Raw genomic sequence first — 27662 nt, 5'->3', positions numbered from 1 at the left:
ATCCGTCCAGCAGTTTTTGCGTGAAAGAGTTACAAACACAAACTTTCGCCATTATAATATTAATTTAATTTAATTTAAAATAACTTTATTGTTAATAGATTTACAGAGTGTATATTAGTGTGATAACAACAATAAGTCTGCCAATCTACACTTGGCCAGCGTGGTAGAATATGGCCAACCCTTCTCATTTTGAGAGGAGACCCGTGCTCAATAGTAAGCCGGCGATAGGTTGCTGATGATGATGATGATAACAATACCTGTCCGGCCTGCTTCAGCACTCGTCCCTGTACTGCGGGCGGCAGCTTTGCTACGAGCGGCGCCACCAGCCACACCGACTCCGACCACTTGCTGGTGCTGACTACGCCCCTCTCTGTGCCCATTCTGTAATGAAAATACTCCTTTTTTTTTTCTTTTCCACACAAAAAGAAAAAACACAATATTGGTTTCTTCGTGCTCGTAAGCGCTTGGCGGCTTGTCTGAGCACTGCACATTCCTTTGTAGTTAATACTTAGTCTAATATTCTAGGTAGGTATGTGCAACTATTATGAACATAATGTAGGTAGGTAGTTTTAAAATAAAATATGTCCGCGTAAACAAGCTTCAATTCCTTCCCGACAGTCAATCAATGCATTGTTTCCGGCATTGTTAGCATTTACACTTTCAGATTTAAAGCATCATCAGTTTACTCACACTATGGGTTCTTTCAGGAGTACTAAACTAATATGATAGGTTTTTGCTATCCCTTTCATAATGGTGAATGATACTGCATCCACATAATCAATCTAATATAGCGCCATCTCTACCTAATCCCATACAAAACGAAGAGAGCAGACTTCATTCCGCGGAGTTTTTTAAAAAAAGAATATTAGCCATGTAAATATCACTGGTTAAATGACTAATATTCCCCTTTCCTCTCCAAGTAAGCGTCAAGCTTGTGCTAGGAGTAGGTACGAAAATAGTGCAACGGGCGGGATTTGAACCGTCGACCTTTCGGTTTTCAGTCCACTTCCTTACCCGTTGAGCTATTGAGGCTCTCAATAGCTCTCTCAAGAGCAATGTCTCTGTCGTTGAGACCGACAAAACGTCATATAGGTATGAGTGACAGAGACAACGCTCTACAAAGCCGATGTACATTACTTTCTGCCGCGTACTCTATCTACTAGATCTAATCAGAAAATCATAGATACGATTTACGATAAAACTGACCTGTCTTTATCAGGAGGAGGTGGCGCAGGTTGTTGGAACACATTAATGACGGCACGAGCTACTGTGTCCAGCCAACCACTTAACTCTGAAGATCCATTGGGGAATTGCTTGAACATCAGCTGAAGGTCTAACCATGACATCCGTAAAGACCATTGCTCCAAATTCTGAAAAATATACTCGTAACTACCTTAATTTCCAGAGACCAGCAGATTCAGCACAACCTTCGCGATAAAACTTTGTCACAGGTATTAAACGGACTTGATCCTAACATGTTAGCCCAAAAAATTGGCTAACAGCACTTTGGATGCAAAGGACAATAACAGAATGTATAAGAACCGTGACCCATTTTAATATATATAAAAAAAAAAGATTCCGACGAATTGAGAACCTCCTCCTTTTTTTGAAGTCGGTTAAAAAGTCGTTTACATGTATGCTTTATGGAGCATTTTGTTGCTGTTTCATCACTGATAACTAAACATAGGATTTAATACCTCTAGAACTTGCGGTTTTTCATTAAATCTAAGTTTAAGTCACAATGATTCTAGGTTATATGCAATTTACCTATAATATTGTGAAACGAATGAAAACATCCGCAAGTTTAAAATCACAATTTTTAATTTTTATGTGGTTATTTAATACTAGGATAATTATCATTATTTTATATTGTGTGTAAATTGGTGGGCCAGGATCTGTCATTTTCTCCTTTGTATCGCGTATGAATACAGGTCATACGAATTAAGAGCGAAGACAGAATACGTTTTTCTCCGTCAAATAGGCACTGTCCCAGTAACATCGCTTTCGTGATATACTCTTTGCTGCGTGATGAATCTGTATCTTTTTTGATCCCACTTTAATCCCACAAACATTAATGTCCGTAAACCTAGTTACTTAATAAATTTTCGTACATTCATTTATTACGTACATCGTATGAAAGTGTATTTAAAAACCCCAACAAGTTCTCGGAAACAAATACTCAGAAAGTCGGGAATGTACGTGGGTGTTCGTACGAAAATGCATCCATGTGCAGTCGGCCTTTGTAATTTTAAGCATAAGGAAAAGAGATAATCGACACACATAGGTAAATCATTATAATAATATTACCTCAAGCAAACGAGTAATCATTGTCTTTTGATCGAGATCCGGATGCGTGTGACTGGCCGAATCGGGATAACATATCATATGCAGCAATCTGAAAATGGGAACTCATCAATATCTATGCCATAATTTTAGAGGTGCAACAATTGAAATAAGCCCAATATAATATTAAATTACCTTTGGGCCTGTCTCGGCGTTAGCATGGAATCGAGCAGCATATCAGGTTGGTATAACTCGTCAGGATTTTGAAGGCATTTTTGTAACACCCATTCCTCTGAACAAATTTCAGCCAACACCCGCCGCGCCAATGAGGACAGAGATTGCGAAGAGTCCAACAAGGTTGATCCAACGCCACCACTGCCTCTGGAAATGGGTAGTTAGCGCATGAACGCTATTGAAACTTTTAGTTTCAAAAATAATTTACGATACAATTTTTAGGGTTCCGTACCAGAAGGGTGCCAACGGGACCATATTACTAAGTTTCCGCTGTCCGTTCGTCTGTGCATCTGTCTGTTAGTGGGTTGTATCTCATGAAGCGTAAAAGCTTAAGTTTAAATTTTTACAGTGTGTATTGCCACTGTAAGAACAAATCATGATCATCATCATCATCATGATCAACCCATCGCCAGCTCACTACAGAGCACGGGTCTCCTCTCCGAGTGAGAAGGGTTTTGTCTTTTGGCGATAGTCTACCACGCTGGCCATGTGCGGATTGGTAGACGTCACACACCTTTGGGAACATTATGGAGAACTCTCAGGCATGCAGATCCTCACGATGTTTTCCTTCACCGTTAAAGCAAGTGATATTTAATTACTTAAAACGAACATAACTCTGATGCGTGCCCGGGATCGAATCCCCGACCTCCGATTAGAAGGCGGACATCCTAACCGCTAGGCTATCACAGCTTCTATATCTCCTCCTCCTCTTATATGATGTACGGAACCCTTCATGTGCGAATCGGAGTCGCACTTGACAGATTTTTTTATTAATTTTATGGACAGATTTAAAAGAAATTGTTTTCATAGAAGATATTTACATTTGGACACTAACGATGGAAAGTAGATTATTTTACATGAGGAAACAATTTACATATTTGGGTAAAGAAAGGTTTGAGTTAATAGAGTGAACTTAGATTGACGGAAATTATACAGTGAACGCAAAACAAGTATTCCAATCTGAACAACGGTTGCATCATGGCATTCTACGCAGGTCATAGATTAAATATACAAACCTGGCTAAAATCTACTTTTGTGTCAATACACAGTCATTATGCCTCCCAGATCAAATTGAATTAATTGTTTTGCGCGGCCTATACCAGTTATACTTTTCCCCCACACAGAATTGCTGTATATGTAGTTGTGAAATAAAATGATCATTCCCTAAAATTTCAGCACCGAGGATAGTGAAAGAGAACAAAACAAATACTTCATGAAAACCAAAAAAACGTTTGTCTTTTCTATTACCAATAATGAAAAAATGCATTTGACATGATTTTTTTGTATGATGCTTTCCTTTGTATTGCGAGTATACGAGTATTGCTATAGGGGTTAAATAATATAGGTGCAATACTGGGACGGGGCTCAGATCAAAGCATTGTAGTTGTATGAATTAATTCATGCTAACTTATGCCGCGCCTATACTGTAACGCATAAACTAATGTATTGAGAACTAGCTAGGGATATCTTTGATTTTGCGGGATAAAAAGTAGCCTATGTCACACTCCAGGTCTTTAAGTATACCCATGCAAAAATCACATTGATCCGTTGCTCCATTGCGGCATGAATGAAGGACAAACCAACAAACAAACACACTTTCTCATTATATATGGGTCGTGATTACGGGTTTGTCACAGTACGACCCGTGTATAGTGTTGCATGAAATATAAACGTCTGAATGCCATGTTTTATTTAATAGGTAAATTTTCTTTTAACAGTTCTGATCAGTTTTAAGAAATAAATTATTTATTAATAACTTTGCTAAAATATACAGCAGCCCCAAATAGTGAGTTATGACCAAATTAGCGGAACAAGTGAAGCAAAGCAACAAGGAGTATTTGGTACTGCAAGGATTTTAGTGCAGTTTTAAGGAAACCGACACATGTGACAAGTTAAAAAGTCAGAAAACACACACGGCGAAGTTTTGAAAGTATATTTGTAAGAGTTGAGCATTGCACCAGTGCAGTATATTCATCTGGCGTAATTTTTTTTCAGGAATGATATTGTATTGAGCGTTGTTTAGACCTGAATTTCACCAACGCGGCTGATGGCGGTCATGTATTTATATACTCGGTTATATACTATTTCGTACTGAGAGGCTTTAAGGGTGAGATCTATACAGCGTATTTGAACTTTGCTCAGACTTCGACATGGATTTTTGTCAATCTCATAATTCTGTCTCGTTTTAATTGTCTTAAATCTGAGTAAAGTCAAAGTAGTAGTCCCGACATTTTCTAGACGTGCGCGCTCCACCTTTTTTGCATCACCACTTATATTTGGTGTGATTAGAAAAATAATAGCATTAATTTAATTTAGTTTAGAGATTGTGTACAGTACGCGGCAGAAAGTAATGAACATCGACCTTTAGAAGGAGATAGCGAATTTGTAGAGCATTTTCTCTGTCGTTGAGTGACAGAGAGAACTCTCTACAAAGCCGAGATGTCATTCTAAAGGCTGGTGTACATTATTTTCTGCCGCGTACTGTATAACCAAATTAGCACCAGTGTGTAATCGCATGTGGGACCGACATCAACATAGGAGAAATTCAAGCTTTATACAGACTGTAACCAGAACGCTAGTAAAAACTTAGCGTTATCGTTATACTATCTAAACACAATGCAATACCAAAAACCGTTAGCCTCATTTTATAGTTTTAGTGATTTATTTTTCAACCCTACAATGTGGCTAATTCAGCTGTACACAATCTATAACAATATATAATGTACTAAACTAAAATGTCACGTCTAAGTCTATTGCTATCCCTTTCATAATGTTGCGGAAAAGGATAGCACTAGATTTAGACCTATTAATTTAGTTTAGTTTAGAGATTGTGTACAAGAGAATCGGCCCCAATGTATGCCCAACCTACGACGTGACAATAACTCTTCGTTGGTTCGTTGACCTCTACCGTTATTCAGTCAGATGTTTTATTTGCAATATATCGTGAACTTTTACAAAATATAGGATATTTTTAAATATTTTCTTCACGTTTTTTTGGTATCATATCAGTAATCATCAGTACTACCTCCTGTCTTCGTTTTTGCTAGCGTTCTGGTTACACCCTGTGTATCCTTGTTAATCCTCCAAAGCAAAAAAATACGCAAAATAAATACAGTTACCACATTAAGTTGATTGAATGACAATTTCCAAGACAAATGTATTTGTATGAGGAATGAGAACGACCACTCGTGAAGCCATGAAAGGTACGTGAAAGTGCATATAACTCATAAAATCAAAAACAAACCTAGGAGTTCTATGGCCCCCACTCATCTCTGTATCTACCATCCTAAGAATAAAAAACATTTGCTTATCAGTTTGAAGTATTGTTTAAACCTAAAGGAGTTATTTCGCTTCATCCTAAAATATTATATAAATTATTTATTATCATATTAATTTTTATACGCATTTTCAAAATTTTCAGATTTTTGACTAATAATAATAATAATAATCAATCTATCTATAATATATCGAAAGATATTACTTACCGCCCAAATCAATATTCGATCTATTTATAATAATGTCGAAAAGTTACTTATTAACGTTGTTATTTGTTAAAAATGATGTGGTCTTCTCAAGAAAAGGTCTCTGACAAAGAACTAAGTTAATAGTAAGTTAGCAAAATAATACAGATAGATTGATTATTTATTTCAGCCATATTATATTGATACTGTAGTAACTGGTAAGGTACCCTGACAGAAAAGAAAATGAATTTATTTGATTACAAACAAACACAACTCAATACGGTACTTGACTATGTCAAAAATAAATTATTTCTCAGTGATTATAATAGAGGGTCTTTCTTCCAAAACACGTAAAATCCACGTCCTTTGTTAGTTTTATGTGTGATAACCATTTTAAATTATCCATTAAACTAAAAAAGCACGTCAAATGATTGTGTCGTCACATACCGGTATTCCATAGAATCTCGCATACTACAGTGCGACAAAGCTCTCTTGGCACTTGAATGACATTGACAGGGGGGCGCTATTGGAGAACAAAGGCTTTAGAGTATTCAATCAAGAACAAAGAGGGACACTTGACGGCAACGTTAGTTGCGATTTTCACCACGCGCCAAGATAAAAAATTTGATAAAAAATTACTGATTTGACTAGTTGTCAAATACCGGACTGTAAAAAATGACGTAATAAAAAATGTTTATCTGTGGCACCACCCGGTATTGGTGTGCAACTCATCTTCTTGCTCTGTATCATCACCGCAATGCGCAAATGCGCATATAATCAGCGCTCTGGATGGGCGCTGATTTTCAGCTGTGACCCGTGATTCGCGTGTGACAATTTACTGTTTTACTAGTTACTAATGGGCGTGGCCACCATTTTAGTGACGTCAGCACTAGACTGAAGTTTCGAGCTGATGGTATATTTTAATTTCGGCTGACGTTAAAATGACGACATTTCGATGTTAAAGAGACATGGTTCCAGCGCAATAACAATTTCCGGGACTTATACATCTTAAGCAAAAATATGTCATGTCTGGGTCTGTATGTTTTTTGCATAAAGTTTGAGTACTTACGACATGAGATCAAGTTGAGCGTCAGTTGGTACGGTGTCGCTGGTACCGAGTATGTGGGACAGTTCGCTAGACTTTTTTCCGATAGGTTTACCGCCATCCCGAGCTGTAGAATCCCCCACCACTGGCAAAACACGCAAATAATTGAAGTTTTGCAAGCAATAACGAAACTAAAGAATTGAAAAATTGATCATAAGATTTTCTCACTAATGTCTGAAATGTACAAAATTATTATTATTATATCAAAAAAGAACATGGATTGTTTGACAAATAACAAGTTGCTAAGTAAATGATCGATATAATGCAGAGAGATTTTACTAATTTCGGCCATAAACAGGATAAGATAAGGATGATTTCTTACTTAAAATAGCTTTAAGAGTGGCAAGCACAGGCCCAACGCCGATGTTCTTGTGCGCCGCGGCCAGCAGGTGGCGGTCGCAGGACAGCCGCACGCCCGCGCCCGCACCGCCCGGCCCGGGCGACGTCGACACGCTGTATAGACCTGCGGTATATTGATACGTGACTTGTGACGACTGCGCTTGCTCGATGAGTTTAAAATTCGAACTGAACATTGTCTACACCCCACTGTTTCAGATCATAAATAAAGAGAGGGGTGGGGGGGCGAGAGATAGAGAGGGAGGAGGAAGGAACTAGGAAGAGAAAGAAGATAAAAGAGCCAAGGGAAAAATACAGAGTGGGGGGAGAGAAGAGGGGAGGGAAAGATAAGAGTTTACGCGATAAAAAGAGGAGTTTGTCAAATTTTAGGCCGCAGCGCTGTGCGACCTGAATTGCACTCTACTACATCGTAACAAGAATAGCTATTAATTATTTAAACATACATCTTTGCGGATTGACACTTCTAAACCATATTATAAAGGCTTGGAACTAGCGTAGTGAGTGATTCATCGAAGTCTGTTGATTGCGAGGCACGAACCACTTTGGGTCTTCTATATAATACGTTATTTACCTGGCTGTGGCGTATCAACAGTTTTGAACAGTCGCAGTAGTAAATGGCAGGTGAGACGCGCTCCGGCGTCAGGTGAGGGCGCGTTAGGAAGCAGAGGGCCGCCGCCACCGCACGCTTTCACTAGTGACGGTAGCGCCGCGTGGCGCACGAAATCCTCCAGGGAAAAGCAATGGCGAGCTGAAACATGGTTGGTTTCACACAAACTGGTATGAGCTGAAGAGCAATTCGAAAGGTGCAGCAGATCGGGGTAGAGCGGGAGCGTGCGGGGTGTGCGGGTTGTAATGCTGCCCCCACATAGCACCACTAGCCCTCAGCCACTCTGCGGCTAGGCTGTATAGAACAGTGCTCACCGACAAGGATGCAGGTGAAGACAGCGAGCGCGTCGTGCGCAGCCGCGTCGTGCAGGTCTCTGTGGTGCAGCAGGTCGGGGTAGAGCGGGGGCGGCGCGGCGTGCGGGGTGTGCGGGGCGGGGTAGTGCTGCGCCCCACATAGCGCCACTAGCGCCCCCAGCCACTCTGCGGCTAGGCTACTGCACCAGGCTGTCATCTCCGCGCAAACCACGCCTAACTCGTTTACACTGTTGACCGACACAAGAATCACGTCGTGTTTTATCGTAAGGAAACCTTGTAGGAGGGTATTATAGCTCTGATGAAATTTTATGTTCCGATTCCAACTAACCCACTACAAACAAGACTCTTCCTTCCTTTCTTCCTTGGAATTAGGTTATCCTGTATTTCGAAAAACCACATCGTACATCGATATTCATAACAAGTCGATTTCATTGTGAGGTTAGGGAAGAATAAAAACTTTAGTAAATTTTCTAGTAGATAATGAAAAAAAGTGTAATATTTTTGCAAAAATTCTTACCGATCGTTATCCACCTCTCGACAGACAGCAAGCATGGCGGAACACACAAAACTGTATCGGTTAGCCGGCGACTCTGCTACTTGACGGGCCCATGAGATCTCAATTTTTCCTATGGAAAATAACATTACATAAATAAGGTACTTATTTACTCAAACAAATATAGTAATATAAATATCGCACTAAAATCCGTCGTCAAAAAGAAGTACATACCTTTTCTGGGGTTGGTGAAAAATTCGCTTAGAAACTGAGGATTGTATTGATAATTGGACGGCGTCGGTGTTAATGGTGAATAGAGTGCTTGTCTGAAAAATAAAATACTTGTAATATTTTTTAAATAATAATAAAAGCGCCCGTGATGAGCACGATAATCATATTCGTTACGAACCTGGATAAATTTTCTTGATTAATAACCAATTACGAAAAGACGAAATATTAATCTTATTTCGTAGCTGATTACGAAAAATTAGTTACCAACGTGGACAGGATCAAAAAAATTACTTACTTGATCTTTTGATCTAAGCGTTAGAAGCGTTTTTTAAGAATATTAGCCATGTTAAATGACTAATATTCCCCTTTCCTCTCCAACTAAGCGTCAGGCTTGTGCTAGGAGTAGGTACGACAATTATAGTGCAACGGGCGGGGTTTGAACCGTCGACCTTTCGGTTTCCACTTCACTCCTTTACGCGTTTATTTAGTGGACAGTATAGCTTTGGTACGAGAAATATGTCTTACTTGATCTTCGGGTAAGCGTTAGCGAACGTATCCGCGTGCGGAGCGTGGAACAGATGCGCGGCGGCCTTGTACAGGTCGTGTAGTTGTGCTAGCACGCATCGCTCGGCCGAGCCGCAGTCGCCCGGGTTCACTACGCATTTGACTAAGCGGCACAACTGCTCGAATACGGCCGAGGTTTGTTCCACGCACACTGGTACAAAATAAGAAAATACATGTACATAGAAAATATTGCAAATTGAACTTTATGAAGAGATAACCGTTTCATAGAGCGTTGTCTCACTCGTTCCGACGAAACGTCACACAGGTATAAGGGACAGGGACGACGCTCTACGAAACCGAAATCTAATTAATGGCCCCAAAGTCAAAGAATTTATACAAAGTAGGTACCGTTGTACTTTTTGATTGATTGTTGATGATGTAATGGTAATAATTAATTAATTACGTAAACTTGAAACTAAAGCTACGAGCGTTCCAAACGCACCCATGTCTGAGAAAAGCCCACAAGAAACTCAGTCACAACAAACCCATTAACATTATATTATACGATGCAGAGACAGAGAAAAAGGGAGGGGGGGAGAAAGAGAGAGAGAAAGAGTGGGACCAAAACTAGTTATCAATAATTATGTGTTTGAAAAGCACTTACACAACAAACAAGAATGATATCTTCGTAGAGCGCCGACAGTATAGAGAGCTAAGGCAGAGGTGTAGGCTCGAGGAGCAGCCAGCCCGCTGCTGGGCGCACCGCGAGTTATTAGCGCTGCTTCCACTTCGGACAGCTCTTTTAGTATCTACAACACAATATTTGTAAAAGTAAATTGTAGGATAAATTCGCCATCTCCTATCGGATGTTAGGGCAGGAGTCAATAAAACCCGACTAGCGTTATTGGATTCTCCAATAACGCTAGTCGGCTTTTATTGACTCCTGCCCTTATTAGTGGCCTTGAGTTCATGTCGAAACACTGGCAAAGGTTTTGAAGCCAGAATGTTCCTTGTGTACATTATCATCATCATTCTAACCCATCACCGTCCCATTAGCATGGGTCCCTGACCCTAGCGTTTCCCACCTCCTACTGCACGAGCCACTTCAGTGAAACTGTATAAATATTAACTGTATAAAATATGGCGCCGCGCTGTCATTGCCCTCACTGTCGCGGTCGTCCAGGACGGCACCAAAGCGGCCGCCCCGTCCTGCTGTCGAGGTTGCGGTCTAAAACTACTTAGACATACCTGAATACAAGTCTCAATGAGTCCATGAACGTTGAGCGCGATCTCCATGAGGTCTAGCGCGAAGGCCACGTGTTCGGGCTGCGGCAGGTACGTGGTCGCACCCGCGGCGTACGCGGCCAGCGCCTCGCACACCGCGCCGCCCACCGCCCACGATACCGCCCCTTGTTCGTACATCGACATCGCCTATAACAAAGTGTTACCAGTTACCACCGTCTTTGAAGGAAGTTTTTAGGGACATGTGGCTTATATCCTGTTCACGGAGACGAGTTAATAGAAAAATATAGAACCGCACGTCATTGGTCGTAGATAATAGACATAGGGCACGTTCACGATGCAACCAAAATCTCATCTGTCTCTCGAGCGGTGCAGACGTTGTGTCGTTTGAAGCATCTTACTTAGGTGCTGGCTTCTATGGATGCCAAGGACCAGAGTATAGATGTATGGCAAAATGGTTTACTATAAACTTTGAATATGATTCAGATTCACAATAGTGAATCAAAATTTAATAATTTAAATTCATCAAACTCCTTATATTTTTAGGAAATGGTCACACCCAATGGCTAATTATTAAGATTGTGTGTTCTTTTCATTTCCATACAATTGTGCATGGCAGAGCGTCCTTTATTGGCTCGTCTGCGTGAACAAACTACAGTTGTGACGGCGCATATCAGTCGATAGTCGTTGGGATCCCAAGGTACTGGAATGGCAACCTCGTACCGGAAAGCGCCTGAGTTAGAAAGAAGAAACCTTAAAAAATAAATCTACGGTTTATTACCGAGAGAACCGTTTTAAAAATCGGGGTTTAATTCTTATTCGCACTTTATTTTATTTCATACTAGCTGATGCCCGCGACTTCGTACGAGTGGATTTAGGTTTTTAAAAATCCTGTGAGAACTCTTAAATTTTCCGGGATAAAAAGTAGCCTATGTCCTTCCCCGGGTTGCAAGCTACCTCTGTATCAAATTTCGTCAAAATCGGTTGAACGATTGAGCCGTGAAAAGCTAGCAGACAGACAGACTGACAGACACACTTTCTCATTTATAATATTAGTATGGATTGGTCTTTAGCCACAACTATAGGTATTATAATAAATATGTAATTTAACTTGGTGAAAATTTTACCTGAAATTTTTGCGTGACAGCTTCAAAATTGAATTCACTGCGAGAATGTTTTTTGATCTTCCCACCTTCTGCGACGTCAATGGAAAACTTCTTTGAGAACAATTTGCATATTTCTGTGGGAGACAAGGAGGTTTGAATAATCTAGTAACTAAATAATAGTTTTAAGAAAGAAGCTGAGTTTGTTGTGGGCTCTTCTCAGACCTGGGCGCATTTGGAACCCTCGTAGCTTTAGTTTTAAGTTTGCGTAATAATTATCACCACTATATCTTACAAATCTAACACCATACCAGACCATCAATAAAAGTAATTTATTACCTATTTTGAATAAATCATTTGACTTTTGATATTATAGAACAAGATAAGACAAGCTCTTATATTCCTTTTGTTTTAGATAAGTTTGTACTTCAACAAAAAAAATATGGAACAAGTCGTAATTAAATGAAAAATACGACTGCTCTGCCAAAAAAATGAACTAAAAAGTAAAAAAATCACATTTAAAAATACAGCCGTCATATTTTCCCGCAAATTGCTATTGCGCTGGAACCATGTCTCATTAACATCGAAATGACATCATTTTGACGTAAGCCGACATAAAAATATACCATCAGCTCGAAACTTCCAGTATAGTGCTGACGTCACTAAAATGGCAGCCACGCGCATTAGCAATTTGCGGGACTTATAAGTATTCTAATAACATCCAAATCTGTTCAAGCATTTAGAGATTATGGTGGAATAAAAACTCACATACATCATGAACTCTGCAAACATCACACTTCTTTTTTGGGCTGTCGTTTAAAAAGGTCAAGTAATACCTTTGGTCATCTTCTTAACGGCATGTTTGGCGTCATCCCTCTGCCTCCCAACGCCATACAGCAGGATATGCCTCTGGTTGGCGTCGTGCGGCGTGTGCTCCGGCTCGGTGGGCGGCAACGGAAAGTGCATCGTGTAGTTGTAATGCCTCGACACCGCCCCCGTGCTGCCGCCGCCAGCAGAACTTGATGATCGCATGCCTGTCGCAAAAAATATCTGATAATAAGTAATATTCGAAAACAGCATACGCAACGTGTTTATTCTCGTGCCGGACGGAACTGAAGGATTTCTTGGACTATATTATTGGATAACTAGAAATCGTATCGTCCCGTATATTTTGTCGCTAAAAAATGACGTGGGAACTTGATGATTTTGAAACTTGTTGATTTTTCGGGAATAACTTATCAAAGTAGCCTATGTTCTTTCCCGGGATGCAAGCTATTTCTGTAACAAATTTCATTAAAATCGGTTGAACGGATGGGCCGTGAAAAACTAGCAGACAGGCAGACACACTTTCGCATTCGCATTTATAATATAAATATGGATTGCCCAATGCCACGAAAGACAACACTGCTATTTCAAATCATCTGAAATGCGGTACGGACGGGGTACGGTACACTTACAGTAAGCAAAAATCTGAGCAGAAATAATCCCGACTAATCCCGACTAATATTAGCAAGGCGAAAGTTTGTATGTATGTGTGTGTGTGTATGTTTGTTACTCGTTCACGCAAAAACTACTGGACGGATTTGGCTAAAATTTGGAATTGAGATAGATTATACCCTGGATTAACACATAGGCTACTTTTTATCCCGGAAAACGTAAATCCACGCGGACGAAGTCGCGGGCATGAGCTAGTAATTCTATAAGATTGTTAAAAATATTCTAAATACCTGGTACCGACATAGGCCCCATTCCCATAGACTGCATTCCTGGGATACCTATTCCACTCGCTCCCATCATTGGTGAGTTGACACTGTTGGCGATACAAAAGGAAAATACAATAAAGAAGCAACAAAAATACTAACACTATTCCATTAAAAAAACATACAAATAATATTTAAAAACTATATTCCTGGCAATAAAGCCTATGTTGGGCTTTAGACCAAATCTATTAAAAATTGACAATAAAAGAATATACTATAACGCGTAATTTTACGCGTTATATATTCTTTTATTGACTCTCTTACGCGCCATTTCAACTTATTGTGTCAAATTTCATGTCAAAAGTACGCTTTTAGTCCTTATTTTAAAGGTGAACTGTACTTCTGACATGACAGTTGACCCATAGAGTTAAAATGGCGCGTGAGGAGTCATTTTACACACTAAAGTTTGTTGTAAAGAAGATTTAAGAAGATAATAAAGATTCTTATTTTGTATGGACTATATAAATACAAACCTATGCGATGTTTCCCCAGGGTCTTTTGGACTGTCTGGTGCATCCATTGAATTTTGTTGGTCTTCTTTTATGTGTTGCAGCAATTTGTCCAAGTCGTCATCTATTTTCGAGTCATCCAAATCCATTCGTACATTTTCCTGTCACAAAAATGGTTCTGTTGAGGGTTTATGTAAGTATTCGAAAAAAATCAGAAACTCGGTCGATGAAAAATTTTAAGAAATTTCACATAGTATAAGGCCTTCAAATCCAGAGTTTCAAAAGTGGCAAACATACAACCCGGTTTAGTAAGTATTTTTGTTTTACAAACTTGCCTTTTACAAAGTCAAAGCACACAAACACACACACACACACACACACACACACACACACACACACACACACACACACACACAACTACACACACTGACACATAAACTTTGATATTGTTTTGACACCCTTCGAATTTGGAAGATGTAAAAGCCTACCTCCATCTTTGGCTTAAGATCGATGCCTGCGAATATATCGTCGTCCATGTTATGTGTAGTGCCGGTACTAGTGGCCGGTGGAGCCACTGTGTGGGCACTGGAGACGGAACAAGTCGGTTCCGTCGGTGAAATGAGATCTCCTGAGATAAAAAGCACAAACATCTTCTTTATTTCCATTTCCAGACATGATAAGTACTCTAGTCGTATAGTTCTTGCAATTCACGAGCGCCCGTGTAGTTTACTTGTGGTTATGTTGTATGGACATTGCATGAGTGTGTGTGCTTGTCGAACCAATCACTTGCTAGCAAGCGCTCGCAAATGCATACTCATTATACCGATACGACCTAACATAACCATGAGCTACGCGCTCGTGAAATGCAAGAAGTATACCAGCGGCTCGGTTGCGAATCGCCTGCATCAATCATTTAATGACTGCATCAATGTCAAAATATGGTTTTCTTAGTACAGTACATGGAGACAGTCCATAAAGGATTGATGTGCACGTTTTAAAACAGAAATTTATTATGTTTTACTGAGGTCTATTAAATACAGGATAAAATACGTTGTTTTAAAAATATAAAAACACTCTGACTACTATTTGGTATTATAATTCATAACATAACCAAAACTCTTTCACTATTAAAGACCTAAAAAAACTTTATTTCTTGTATAATGATTAATTTTCTAGTTTAAAAAAATCTTATTTTATGTAAGTATATCGTATAAGTTGTCTTACCTCTAGAAATAAGTGTACACATATAGGCGTCGTGAGAGAAGACGTCTCGTCGTATCAATTCACCGAACAAATGTACCAGATTAGCGAACTGCTGCCTGTTGCCCGGCGGCGCGTTGGGACTCTCATCTGTATGCAGGCAATTGACAAGAGCTAAGAATGTTATGATTATCAAATTAAATCAAATCCCCATATAACTATTTTTACCTAGAATGGGCGCGTCGTTGTCCAGGAAACGTAGTAGTAAATTTTGAAATATTGGCGGTCCATTGTACAGACCCGTGCCCGAACTGACGGATTCTTTGTCGTCTGAGCCTACGAACAAATCAGTAAAATATATTCAGCCGAAATACATATAGTACGCGACAGGTCGAGATAGCAATCGGGGAAGGGAACACCCCGCACAGCCCCCTCGCTAACCTGGCGCGGCTGACGTGCGGGTGCGTCCCCTCGCCTCATACCCCGATTGCCATCCCGACCTGTCACGGAGCATAGATTCATATGGTCCGTCCGTACTTCATGTGAATTCGAGTAGCGTCATCTAGTGCCTGTATGTGGAGAGGTACACACTCACCCTGGTGCTCATGATGCTGCTGATGGTGGTGCTGCCTGCGGTCGAGGAGCGCGGCGGCCGCCATGGCGCGGTGCTCGCCCCAGCGCGCGCCGCACACCGCCCACTCGCATAGAACACGTACCACCGCGTACGAACAAGCACATTCCTGGGTGTACGATAGCTTTTTGATCGTGTAATTGGAAAACCGTCGTATTATTATTTAGTCAAGTTTATAAGCTCGTATATACTTGAGGTATACTATGATTTTCCGGGTTGAACATTTAAGCAAGTTCGGAACTAGATTAATGACAAGTATTTGATAGAATAGATGAGAAATTCAAAACTCAATTATTCAAATAAAATCACTTTTAAAAGTCTAAAATAACCCACAACCCACAAATGACTGAATGCAATATGGCAGATGTATTTTAGCGTTTAAACTATCGTGAGTGACAACGGGCTCTACGGGCAGCGGCACGCGCGGCTCGCAGTCACAACCGCGGCGCGTGCGCGAACTGACTCCCTTGGAAAAGGACCCCGGATGGGTTCGAAACTAGTCGGGCTAACGTCGACTAAACACGTGAGTTAAGCCGGGACAGATATTATATATAATGGCAGATGTACTAAACACAATTATGAACAGGATATGTGATAATAATATGTCACCCAAAATTAATAGGTGCACCTCTGTTTTAGAATACCTATAGTGACTTAAATGTAGTATAATTAACTCACCGGATCTTTAGGGTCCAGGTTGCCTTCTTTGTTAGAGGGCATGCAGTTGGCAAAAACTTCCTTATACAACGTGTCCAAATTGTTATTTGGATCGACCCGATCAAAGCAATGTCTGTCCAGCGCTTCTAAAACAGCTAGCACACGAGCTGAAACCAAAAATCGTACAATTTTATCAGCTTAGTGCTGGACTAAACTTAGCAAGAATTCGTATATTTTTTATGAGGACCTTCTACTCCGAACTTGCTTGAATTTATTGAACATATTTGCCAGTTTACTAAAGGATTTCTTCAGGATTGGAGGCCCCCTTGACTCGAGGCCCGGAGCCTACCGCCGCCCCACTTTAAGTCCGCCATTGGCCAAATTTCGGTAAAATCAATATGATGATCACAATCATTCAGGCTGGGCGATCGATGGTTCTTGCATTTCACGAAGGCGAGTGACTCATGCTTATGTTTAAGTCGTATCGGTATACATAAGGTACAGTAAATGTGTGCGTTTCAGAGCGCTTGCTCGCGACTGATTGATCCGATATGCACGCACACGTACGTAATGTCCGTGTATACGACGTAACCACAAGTAAAGTTCACTCTCCTTCGTGAAATGCAAGAACTGTACCAAATGATTAATTTTTAAGATGGTTTACCTTGAGAGCTTGTTTGCCATTTGTCTGTACACCATTTGCTCTCTGCTTTTTTGCTTCTAGCTGCTATTTCTTGTTCGGCTTCATATACCTAAAAAATCCAATTGATTGAAATGGTTGAAGCAAAAACATCTGAAGTTGTTTTCAAATCACTAAGTTTCGCCCTTAGCCTGCTCAAACGGTTTTGTTTTCATTACAAATAAGGACAATTTGCCATGTGATGGAAATACCCTGAAATGGATGTGTAGTTACTTACCACCTTCCTATGTTCTTCAGTGAGCATAGAGTCCATATGAGGCATAGGTAGAGCGGACGGCGGCAGAGGTAGCAAGTCTAGCGGAGAACCTTGTAAAGACGACCCACAACCTGACCAGACCATGGCCGCGGGGCATTCGATACAGATAATCTGAAATAGGAATCATATTTTAGCCCAATTGCATTTGTTTGTGTATATACAATAAGACACGAACTCCTACAACTCATCATGAAGGGGAAAAGTTGCCGGCGTCGGTCGCAGAAAAAAGTCCTGGCTGCGGACGGGAATCGCGAATGCTGCAGAACTATTTCGCCTCGCGAAGAACAGAGTGGACTACACTAAACTGACTTGGAGAGGCACGCGAAAAAGAAGATGAACAATAAAATTATACTATATTTTTATTATTTTTATGATAGTGTTTTACCTACACTTCAATTTAACAGTCGCTTCAGTACTAAGTGAACATACATATCATAAATTTCGTCACTGTAAGCGAAACCATGGCCGAGTGGTCAAGGCATCGGGCACGAACCCAGAAGATGCAGGTTTGATTCCTGCCGGTTACGCCATTTTTGATAAGTATTTAAAATTATTTATATACTATTTTCGAGTTCCCATGACATGGGCGAGAGTTCGAAGTGTCAGATATACGATGCGCCCTAACCAAATCTAGCAGATTTTTAAATACCCAATATGAAATCGATTTATTGTCAATTTTTTTGGTGCTGATGCTAAAAGCATCGTATCTGCTATGGCCTATATGTTACATACCTGCAAAATAGTAGCCAGTTGGATAATAACATCTCTATGGAAGGAGCAATTCAGTATTTCTCCAAAGCCAACTTGCACAGGGTTCAATGCAGCTGTTATCACTGTATTTAAATTTGGTTTAGTATCTCTTACAGGAGAAACTCTTTCTTCTTTCACTTGTATATCCATCGGTTGCTGAGGATTAGGGGTTCCTAAAGGGTTAGGAGTTCCTAGGGAATGATTAGGATTAGGGGTTCCTAGTGAGTGGTTAGGGTTAGGCGTCCCTTGGTTTTGGTCCGCTGGAGTCGCAGAGCGTTTTATTTGGGAGATGTTTGGCTTTACGTCGCCGTTGCTTTCTGCTGATGGCGACATCGGTGACGATCCATCTGAAGAGAAACATTGGACAAACAATATGACAAATTGGATATTTTATGATTTATTATACAGGTTGTAACCAGAACGCTAGCAAAAACTTAGCGTTACTGTTATACTACCTAAACACAATCCAATATCAAGAACCATTTGCCTCATTTTGTAGTTTTAGTGATTTAGAATTTTTAAACCCGCAATGTATAGCATGCAAAACTAGGGTCAATGCCCCACTTACGACGCGGCATTGACTCCGAGTGGCCTACTTACGCAACGTTCGTTGACCTCTAGCGTCACTCGAATGTTTTATTTGCAATATATTGTGAACGTTTATAAAATACAGGATTTTTTCAATTTTTTTTCGAGTTTTTTTTTGTGGTATCATATTATCTATATAATCATCTGTACCTACCACCTGTCTTCGTTTTTGCTAGCGTTCTGGTTATACCCTGTATGTTCATCATAAACATCAAAATATGTCTTATATCTGACTAATTCAACAGGCTTTTTATTAAAAATATCCTATTTTCGTTCTTCTGAAAAATCATTTGACCCTTCCAACAAATTCATACTTCCTGAAAAGCCGGCAGGGGTCTGGTGCTGTAAATGTTCTTGGGCGGCGGCACCAGGCGACACCTGGTGTTAATGACTTAACACCAGGTGATCCGCCATCTCACTATTTTTATTCAAAAAAACTTTCGGTACCAATATTTTATTTAAGTATGTTAATTCAATTAAGTTTATTAATCTACTTATGGTTTCCTACCTCCATTTCTATCAGTTTTAAAAACAGCAGGTTGGTTGAGCGCTCTCAAAGTTGTGTCAGACAAGACTGAGCATATGGCGGCTGCTTTTTTTGCGCATGAGGTTGCGAGTCGACGGGATAGGCCTTCGCAGCAAACAAACTCACTCATATGCTGTAATGCTAGGGGCAGAAATAGTCTGAAAGAAAATATTTCACTGTTATATCAGAGGCTGTCACATGTTTTCAACTAATAAATAACTATGCAAGCAATTTTAGTAGCGATTTAAACATTTTTGTAGACTTTCAACAGATAAAAAGTAGCCTATGTCACTCTCCAAGTCTTTGACTATACCTATGCAAAAAATCATATCAAACTGTTGCTCTGTTGCGACGTGATTGAAAAACAAACCAACAAACCACCAACCAATAAACCAACAAACAAACACACTTTCGCATTTAAAATAAGTGTAGTGATTTAAGGTACCATACTTCATTATGGAGAAAAACGGAACTTTTCCGTCATTTCAAAGGATCGCTTTATTTTCTGTTGGTCTGTCAATATTTCAAGATCCTTATTCACGTAGATAACTCCACTATTGTAACGCGAAGACGGAAAATTCAGTATCAGCTAGTAGATGAATTTATTAAACTGAGCAACCTCCTTTGTATTTTCTCCAAGCTACGCGATATTGGCGAAGTGAATAATTCACTTCGCCAATATCGCGTAGCTTGGAGAAAATTTATTGTTTAGTGTTGGCACAACTAAAAGCCACACAAAGAACAACAACAACAACAACTTGAGGTGACAAGCTGTTTATACGAAAAACTACTCTAGTCAAAGTCTTAGACTTATAGACTTTAATCTACTATAGCCTCATTATGAAGCCCTCATACCCAGTTCTGTAGAAAATTCAGCTTTCGCGTTTCTAGTTTAACATACGTAACTGATAACATACTAGAATGGAGAATAAGAAGCAAAAACAAACATAGCAGTCACTCTTTGAAATATATTAGTAATTCTTATTTCTTACCTTAAAAGTCCATCGTCAGGCGACCTCTTGTCGAGCAATTCAATGATCCACGTAAGGAAGTCGTGCCTGTCAAGAAGACCTTCGTCAAGGAGGAAACGAGATAAACGGCAACAGTAATTCCACTGTCTCAATGCTTGTCGCCAGTCTGTGCTCTCCGTTGAATTTGGAGTTGATGAACCTAACCCTGTTATTAGAAAAATCCCTGTTATTAGAAAAATGCCTGTTTAGCTGTACGCAAATTTATAACCTAACTAGCTTATGCCCGCGACTTCGTACGCGTGGACTACACAAATATCAAACCCCTATTTCACCCTCTTAGGGGTTGAATTTTCAAAAATCCTTTCTTAGTCGATGCCTACGTCATAATAGCTATCAGCATGCCAAATTTCAGCCCGATCCGTCCAATGATGCCATTGTCTTAGCAATCGTGACAATGGATGGATGCTACCCTCAGCGTGGAAACCGCTTTTCGATGCTATTAATAAAAATATTAGATGAATAAACTTAGATATAAACTTGTACTTACCACTATTAGAGTTACCAGGAGAGTGCATAGAGTTTGGCACAGTTGAATTGGGGGTTGTACCTCCGGGTGGGTTACCTGATGAATTGTGGCTAGGGGTCCCTTGCCCTGCAAAGAAAATGTAGTCAACAAAAATAGTAGTAGTAAGTAAATTAAAATAACAATATTTATTTTTTATTATTGATTGTTGTTGACAACAAAAACAATCAATGATTGTGAATAAGGCTGAATGACTGCTGATATTATAAATGCGAAATGTTTGTTCTTCAATCACACTGCAACGAATCGACGTAATTTTTTCACAGATATAGTTAATGACCAGCGTATGATTGATGCAGGTTTTACGGAACAACTGACATTAAGGCTATTTTTCATCCTGGAAATTCAGTGTTCGAACGAAATCGCGGGCACCAGCTACTCTTGTATAAATGACGATAATGTACCTGATTGTGAAGGCGGTGTTTTGTCTGAGATGTTGCCCAATACAGAGCTTTGGTAGTACTCAGCTAACTTTGGTATTTGCTCTTTGAGGAACTTAATGAGTGTTGTTGTCCATTCTGCAAAAATTAACATACTATTATTATTATTATGTTTTTAGCATAAACATCACCAAGTTTGGAAACTACTGTATGGATTTTCATAAGGTGTTTTTCTTTCTGTATTCTTTATTTTTGTGTTTCACATGCATCCACTTAGACGGCTAGACGGATTTTGACAGGTCTTCCACTTGTAGTCTCTCTTATGAGATTGTAGGGGTCTGGGAGCTGTCTATGGCTTGTGCTGTCGTAGAAGACATAACTCGGATTATGTGACCAAGTCAGCCCTGTCTGCCAATGTCTACTCTGGTTTTGAACCCTGTCACACCATAGATAGAAACATACCAGTAGTAGGATCTGAAAGCTGCCTCTTCTTAATCTTGGCCTCGGACACAGCCACAGTGTAGGCTGAACTAAGCTTGATGAACCAAGCAGCTCTTGGCATCGCCACCTGATACTCGGTCAATGTTATGAATATCTCTTCTTTTTTATTAAAATTTGGCGCCTTCTTAGCAAGCTGGGATAGTGGTTTGCTACCTAAAAAGTAACATGACTTTATAAACTACAATAGATCCATATCAAATGAATATTCATTTTAAATTTTATACTTGTCTTTCTGTTAAAGAAAAGATTAAACTTATCAAATACTAGCTGGAAAAAAACTGTGATATGTGGTGAGTGGTTCGATCCCGGGCATGCACCTCTAACTTTTCAGAGTTGTGTGTTTTAAGAACTTTAATATCACTTGTTTTAACAGTAAAGGAAAACATTGCGAGGACACCTCCATGCCTGAGAGTTAATATGGTTTTGTCTTTTGGTAATCAAACTTACCTGCCAAGTCTTTGAACCAAGCTTCAATTTGAGGTTTAGTTCTTGCAGTGGCGGGCCAGAAGTTATCCTTTGGGTTCACTTGTTGCCTTTTCCTACCACAATCAGGTAATGTGTTCAGCTCTTCCTTTTTAGATAGTATTCCAGAGAAGAATTGGCCAATCTAAAAATATACAAAAGTAAAAAATATAAAAATGAGTTTTTATTTATGAACCCTTGCAGTGTCTCTCATGTTTCATTGATAAATAATTACTGTGAAGTTGTTAAACATCCCACTCCATTCACACAATGTAAACTATGTAAGTGAGCAGTAAGAACTTTATTGATAGCAAACTTTTCTAGCCAATCTTGGAGTGGAGTAGAAAATTCAATAAATAAAGTAAAAGTTACCAATGTAGCTTTTTTATGATAGGACAATTTGCAGCAACTGGTTTTAGGGGTTTTAGACCGTACCATAAGACATACATATTATATCATTCTCTAGCAAGGATTTCTGAGATATGCAAGTTTCTTGACAATTTTTTTCTTGATTCTAGTTAGTGTGTCCGTGTTTTAAGGACCAGTTTTATAGAAATCTCAGGTAGAACTAAGTAAAAGTAAAGTTGCTAGTATTAAGTGGGCCTATACACCTACCTCGCTATAATTAGAATATGCAAGAAAGATTCGTGGAAGGAAACTGAGAATAAGACACCAGTTCTAAAGGTTGGTAGAGGTAATGACAGAAAATCGAAACTACTCACCTTAGATGCTGAATAGTTACAATTCCGAGCTGTGCCAAATTCATCACTGGACTGCGGTGTTGTTGTGAAGCCGTGTTTGACATTCGCAGACGTGAGTTCGTCCTCTTTCTGACGAGCTTCTTGAGGGTACACGTCAGGGGGCCCCAGTCGAGGCCGTTTTAACGGTCGCTTCTCGTACATAATCCCCATCGTATCGGACAAAGGGGATTTGTCTGCGTCAATCACATATATTATTTCACTTTGAAAACCACTTACAATGATTACAATTTAAACTTTTCCAACAAAAGAAATATTACAACTCGCATCGCTAATTCCAGCACTTACCTTTCATTTAAAAATTCCAAAATACATTTTTCAACATTTTAATGGGTAAGGTATTATTGTACAGTTTACTATTACTTATAATTGGCATTCAACAAGAACTATAACGAAAATCAATAGAAATGAAAACCACGAATGAAAACAATATCAATAAATATAAAAATAATATTATATCGTGTACCTACTGTGACATATATGTCAAATAGAGTTGTCTATAAATAGTCCAATTTACTATCGATAGACTATATCTACTATACAAGTTAAGGAAAAACCGATAGTAACTACCATAGAATACATTTACTCCAGGAGAAGAAGCCCAACTACATACAAATAAAGTGCAGACCATGCACCGTCACGCCATCTATTAGTTATTCCATAGAACTACACTTTTGGCGCGAAATTACGAACCCTGTATTTTAAATTTTTTTGAATCTTAGGCCCGCACATAGAGGGTAATCATTCATCCATAGATTATCTACTATATACTAGAGACATTCATCTAAGGGCCCGCATTTCAATCGCCAAAATAATCTTTAACCGAGGAGTTTATTTCACAGTTAAAGATTATTATTTATGGCGATTGAAAAGCGGTCATAACAAAACTGGAATAAAACAAGTAAAAATTTTTTTAAATGCTATAATTTTTAGTTTTTTTTTTTTACTATTATACTGTGAAAAGCATACAAAGATTTAAGTTATGTTTTTACTTATTTTTTTTCTAAGCTATTAGATGAAGTAAAAAAAATTTACTTTTAAAGTGTTTTATTACAAATATGTCATAATCCACAGCATACATAATGAAGAAATTACAAAAACAGGTTAAAGTTAAACCAAAGTTAGATTACAGTAATAAATCTTAATAGAATTATTATCTTTTAAACAGATTAATTATTATTAAAGAACTAATGCTGAAATGTTTTTCAAACTAGGGAATGTTACATAGCAAGAACTACTTATTCAATATATTATCATAAATAGAATAATGAACAGGTAACTACCTAACTGCAGTCTGCAACCCTATCGAAACTATTGCCACGTGGTAATACTATCAATAGTATTGTCTTCATCATTCATACAAATAAACCAGTAAATTGCTAAAACCTATCTAAATCAACAAAATATTTTCTTACCTTTGACATCACTGACATTAATTTTAGCGTTGCTCAATGCTCAATGTAAGACATTTTAGTCCAAAAAAAATTAATTTCGTTTCTAAACGGTTACACTGTAAATAGGCTCAAAAGAGTTAGAATCCAGAGCCGTAGAACCAGTAAAAAAATAGTTTCTATATCATATATAGTACCCATAGATTATCTACTATATACTAGAGATAGATGTGCGACTCTAGATTTCTTTTTCAAAGTTACGCGTGTGCTCACATCTAGAGGGCACTAAAAGCGCGCTAGGCGTGCGAGAGCGCGAAAATTTAAATGCTATTTAAATGTACTTTACTAGAATATTTTATATTTTTGAACATGTTTTAAAAAAACATCAATAATTCCTTTAACGTTTGTTTAAAACATGTTTAAAAATATATATTACAAGACTGACTCTTTAAGATACTAAATTATAAAACACTATAGAAATAAAAAGGTTTTAAGGTTTTGTAAAATATTTTATTTTCATAAATTCGTAACTAGGTACATAAAATACATACCCAAATTCAAGACCCACGAGATTGTAAAATAGGTAACGCTCAAATCCAAAATTTTTGGTTATTTACTTTTCATAACTTTCATATTACTACCACAACTGGTGTATTTCAACGATCTTCAAACTGGTGATTGCAAATTTGATAATTCGTAACTATATATTATTTCATTATCAGTCTTGCTTTCTAAATGTTGTCCTACTATCTCTTTTCATTGTTTAAATGGTTTCAAAGAGAGGAGTAGCCAGGTTTTGGAAAGCCATGCAAACATCTGAAAAAGTAATAACATAAAATATGCATTAGTCTATACTTACTTATTGTACTTAATTAGTTGATAGCTGATACCTATAATATAAAAATAACTTAGTCAATAAAGTTCAAAACAAATGTTGTAAGTACACTTAATTAAAAAACAAAAAATTTACAGAATTAGTAGGTAGTTAATAATCCATAGCAATATGATAAATGCAAAAGTGTGTCAACCTGTCTGTATGCTAGCTTTTTACAGTAAATTTGTGTAACCGTTTATGATGAAAGTTAGTACAGAGATAACTTGCATCCAGGTAAGGACATAGGCTTCTTTTGTCACGGAAAACTCAAACAGTTCCCATGGGATTCCCAAAAACCCTAAATCCACGTAGACAAAGTGGTGGTCATCATCTGTTTGGTACAGAGATAGCTTGCATCAGACGGTTGTAACTTGTAGGCCACATTTATCCCGGAAAATTGGACTTCTCACGGGATTTCTAAAATAGTTTTTTCGAGCGGACGAAATCGCAGGAACTATATACCTAGTATCATGATAAAATACCTAATGTGCTCATGGTGCCTTAATGGTGAATAGAGTTTGACTCATTGAAGTAATTTTGAGTTAGATTACGAGTAAGCTGATTTTATACTTACCGAATTAGTCACATCCAGACACACATCGAGATCTCCGTGGCATTTTTCTGCACAAATATATTCACAGAAAAATCATTTCACAAAGCAAAAACAAGTCCGTAATCCGTAGCTGTGGTCAATCGTTCAGGCATGAATCGAGTCACTAAATCAATCCTTAGAATATAGTTATCGAGGTGGTGAAAGGAAATACAGACTACAGAGTCCTGTTATTAAAGCAGGGTCAGATAAATTTAACAGAAATATAAATATTTACTACAGCACACGAAAATATGAAAACTTGGTTATAATTTATTAATGTCATTAAAATTACACCAATGTGCCCGCCATCTATTGACGTCTTTTGTAAACTGTTCTCTATTTGTTTAGCCGTGCTCGCGCTTAGATGGCACCACAAGCGATTTTCAATTTGCGATTTTTTAATGTTCTAGAGTTGCACCCCTATGATAGTACCATTACCTACATATTCTGTGTTTTAAAAAACAATGTGGGGTTGCTATAGAGTACAATACCATCCATTGGGATAGGGGGCAGTAAAGGGGGTGCTCCTGAAACTCTAAGTTAAAATTTCAGAGCTCGAAAATCATTTTTTTAAATAAAATTAATCACTTTAATCACAATTAGCATTTTTAGAATAAACTAAACAAACACAATACAAAATCGCAAAATAGGTACAATAGATACTGTCATAGGTTACCACCGTTAACACCTGTAATACTTTTTTTTTTTACTGATTTTACGGCTCTGGGTTCTAATCTATAATACTTTTGCTGCTGCTGTACAGACTACAGACCAGTAAAGTAAACTTTTTTTTCTAAACGGCTTTAAAGCGAGTCTTCTGGCGTAGCCTGTTTTAAAAAACTTAAGGATTGGGTAGGTTAGGGGGGGGGGGGGGGGGGTTTATCCCCTTCTAACCTAACCATTCCGAGTCGGAGTGCCCCAAGTCCCGAGCTCGCTTCGCTCGCTCTTGATGGTGGGAGCGGGGGGGAGGAAAGAGACCCCCCACCATAGTGGTGGTCTCTTCTCGTCGACCGGGGCCCGTCGACCGGGGCCCGTCGACGGAGCCCCGCTTCGCGGGGCTCCTTTTTTCTGGGTGGTAAAAAAAGAAATAACCCACGAAGGGGATGGCGGGGTCTTACAGACCCCGCCATCCCCTTCTAACCTAACCGTTCCGAGTCGGAGTGCCCCAAGTCCCGAGCTCGCTTCGCTCGCTCTTGATGGTGGGAGCGGGGGGGAGGAAAGAGACCCCCCACCATAGTGGTGGTCTCTTCTCGTCGACCGGGGCCCGTCGACGGAGCCCCGCTTCGCGGGGCTCCTTTTTTCTGGGTGGTAAAAAAAGAAATAACCCACGAAGGGGATGGCGGGGTCTTACAGACCCCGCCATCCCCTTCTAACCTAACCGTTCCGAGTCGGAGTGCCCCAAGTCCCGAGCTCGCTTCGCTCGCTCTTGATGGTGGGAGTGGGGGGGAGGAAAGAGACCCCCCACCATAGTGGTGGTCTCTTCTCGTCGACCGGGGCCCGTCGACGGAGCCCCGCTTCGCGGGGCTCCTTTTTTCTGGGTGGTAAAAAAAGAAATAACCCACGAAGGGGATGGCGGGGTCTTACAGACCCCGCCATCCCCTTCTAACCTAACCCTTTCGAGTCGGAGTGCCCCAAGTCCCGAGCTCGCTTCGCTCGCTCTTGATGGTGGGAGCGGGGGGGAGGTATAGATTAGAACCCA

At 39.3% G+C, this 27662-nt stretch overlaps 1 protein-coding gene across 7 annotated transcripts in view; it reads right to left on the bottom strand.

Annotated features, from left to right (window-relative positions):
* The window catches only part of LOC117997316 (mediator of RNA polymerase II transcription subunit 12-like), a 29956-nt gene extending 6414 nt beyond the window's left edge, over positions 1 to 23542 (bottom strand). For 4 of the 7 annotated variants that reach the window (XR_011236669.1, XM_034985571.2, XM_034985573.2 and 1 more), the window contains exons 1-34: positions 23395 to 23542; positions 23071 to 23282; positions 22334 to 22493; positions 21848 to 22039; positions 21410 to 21523; positions 20970 to 21074; positions 20444 to 20627; positions 19434 to 19609; positions 18320 to 18684; positions 17549 to 17698; positions 17296 to 17383; positions 16653 to 16798; positions 15939 to 16083; positions 15572 to 15679; positions 15368 to 15517; positions 14632 to 14771; positions 14168 to 14304; positions 13662 to 13744; positions 12771 to 12968; positions 11959 to 12071; positions 10838 to 11020; positions 10254 to 10398; positions 9611 to 9800; positions 9089 to 9180; positions 8879 to 8987; positions 8362 to 8588; positions 8012 to 8188; positions 7406 to 7546; positions 7048 to 7168; positions 5762 to 5803; positions 2479 to 2664; positions 2308 to 2395; positions 1207 to 1370; positions 258 to 381 (exon numbers count right to left, since the gene is read on the bottom strand). Coding sequence is in view for 6 of the 7 variants with exons in the window: in XM_034985571.2 (XP_034841462.2) it covers positions 258 to 381; positions 1207 to 1370; positions 2308 to 2395; positions 2479 to 2664; positions 5762 to 5803; positions 7048 to 7168; positions 7406 to 7546; positions 8012 to 8188; positions 8362 to 8588; positions 8879 to 8987; positions 9089 to 9180; positions 9611 to 9800; positions 10254 to 10398; positions 10838 to 11020; positions 11959 to 12071; positions 12771 to 12968; positions 13662 to 13744; positions 14168 to 14304; positions 14632 to 14771; positions 15368 to 15517; positions 15572 to 15679; positions 15939 to 16083; positions 16653 to 16798; positions 17296 to 17383; positions 17549 to 17698; positions 18320 to 18684; positions 19434 to 19609; positions 20444 to 20627; positions 20970 to 21074; positions 21410 to 21523; positions 21848 to 22039; positions 22334 to 22493; positions 23071 to 23282; positions 23395 to 23401 (4962 nt within the window). In the remaining variant the exon portion in view is untranslated. The remainder of the gene's footprint in view (positions 1 to 257; positions 382 to 1206; positions 1371 to 2307; positions 2396 to 2478; positions 2665 to 5761; positions 5804 to 7047; positions 7169 to 7405; positions 7547 to 8011; positions 8189 to 8361; positions 8589 to 8878; positions 8988 to 9088; positions 9181 to 9610; positions 9801 to 10253; positions 10399 to 10837; positions 11021 to 11958; positions 12072 to 12770; positions 12969 to 13661; positions 13745 to 14167; positions 14305 to 14631; positions 14772 to 15367; positions 15518 to 15571; positions 15680 to 15938; positions 16084 to 16652; positions 16799 to 17295; positions 17384 to 17548; positions 17699 to 18319; positions 18685 to 19433; positions 19610 to 20443; positions 20628 to 20969; positions 21075 to 21409; positions 21524 to 21847; positions 22040 to 22333; positions 22494 to 23070; positions 23283 to 23394) is intronic. The other 3 variants (XM_034985575.2, XM_034985576.2, XM_069498164.1) reach the window with 3 other exon arrangements.
* Positions 23543 to 27662: the final 4120 nt, after the last annotated feature.

The sequence above is a fragment of the Maniola hyperantus genome, chromosome 4 (assembly GCF_902806685.2).
Source record: "Maniola hyperantus chromosome 4, iAphHyp1.2, whole genome shotgun sequence".
NCBI lineage: Eukaryota > Metazoa > Arthropoda > Insecta > Lepidoptera > Nymphalidae > Maniola > Maniola hyperantus.
This window is presented reverse-complemented; position numbering and strand designations above follow the sequence as displayed.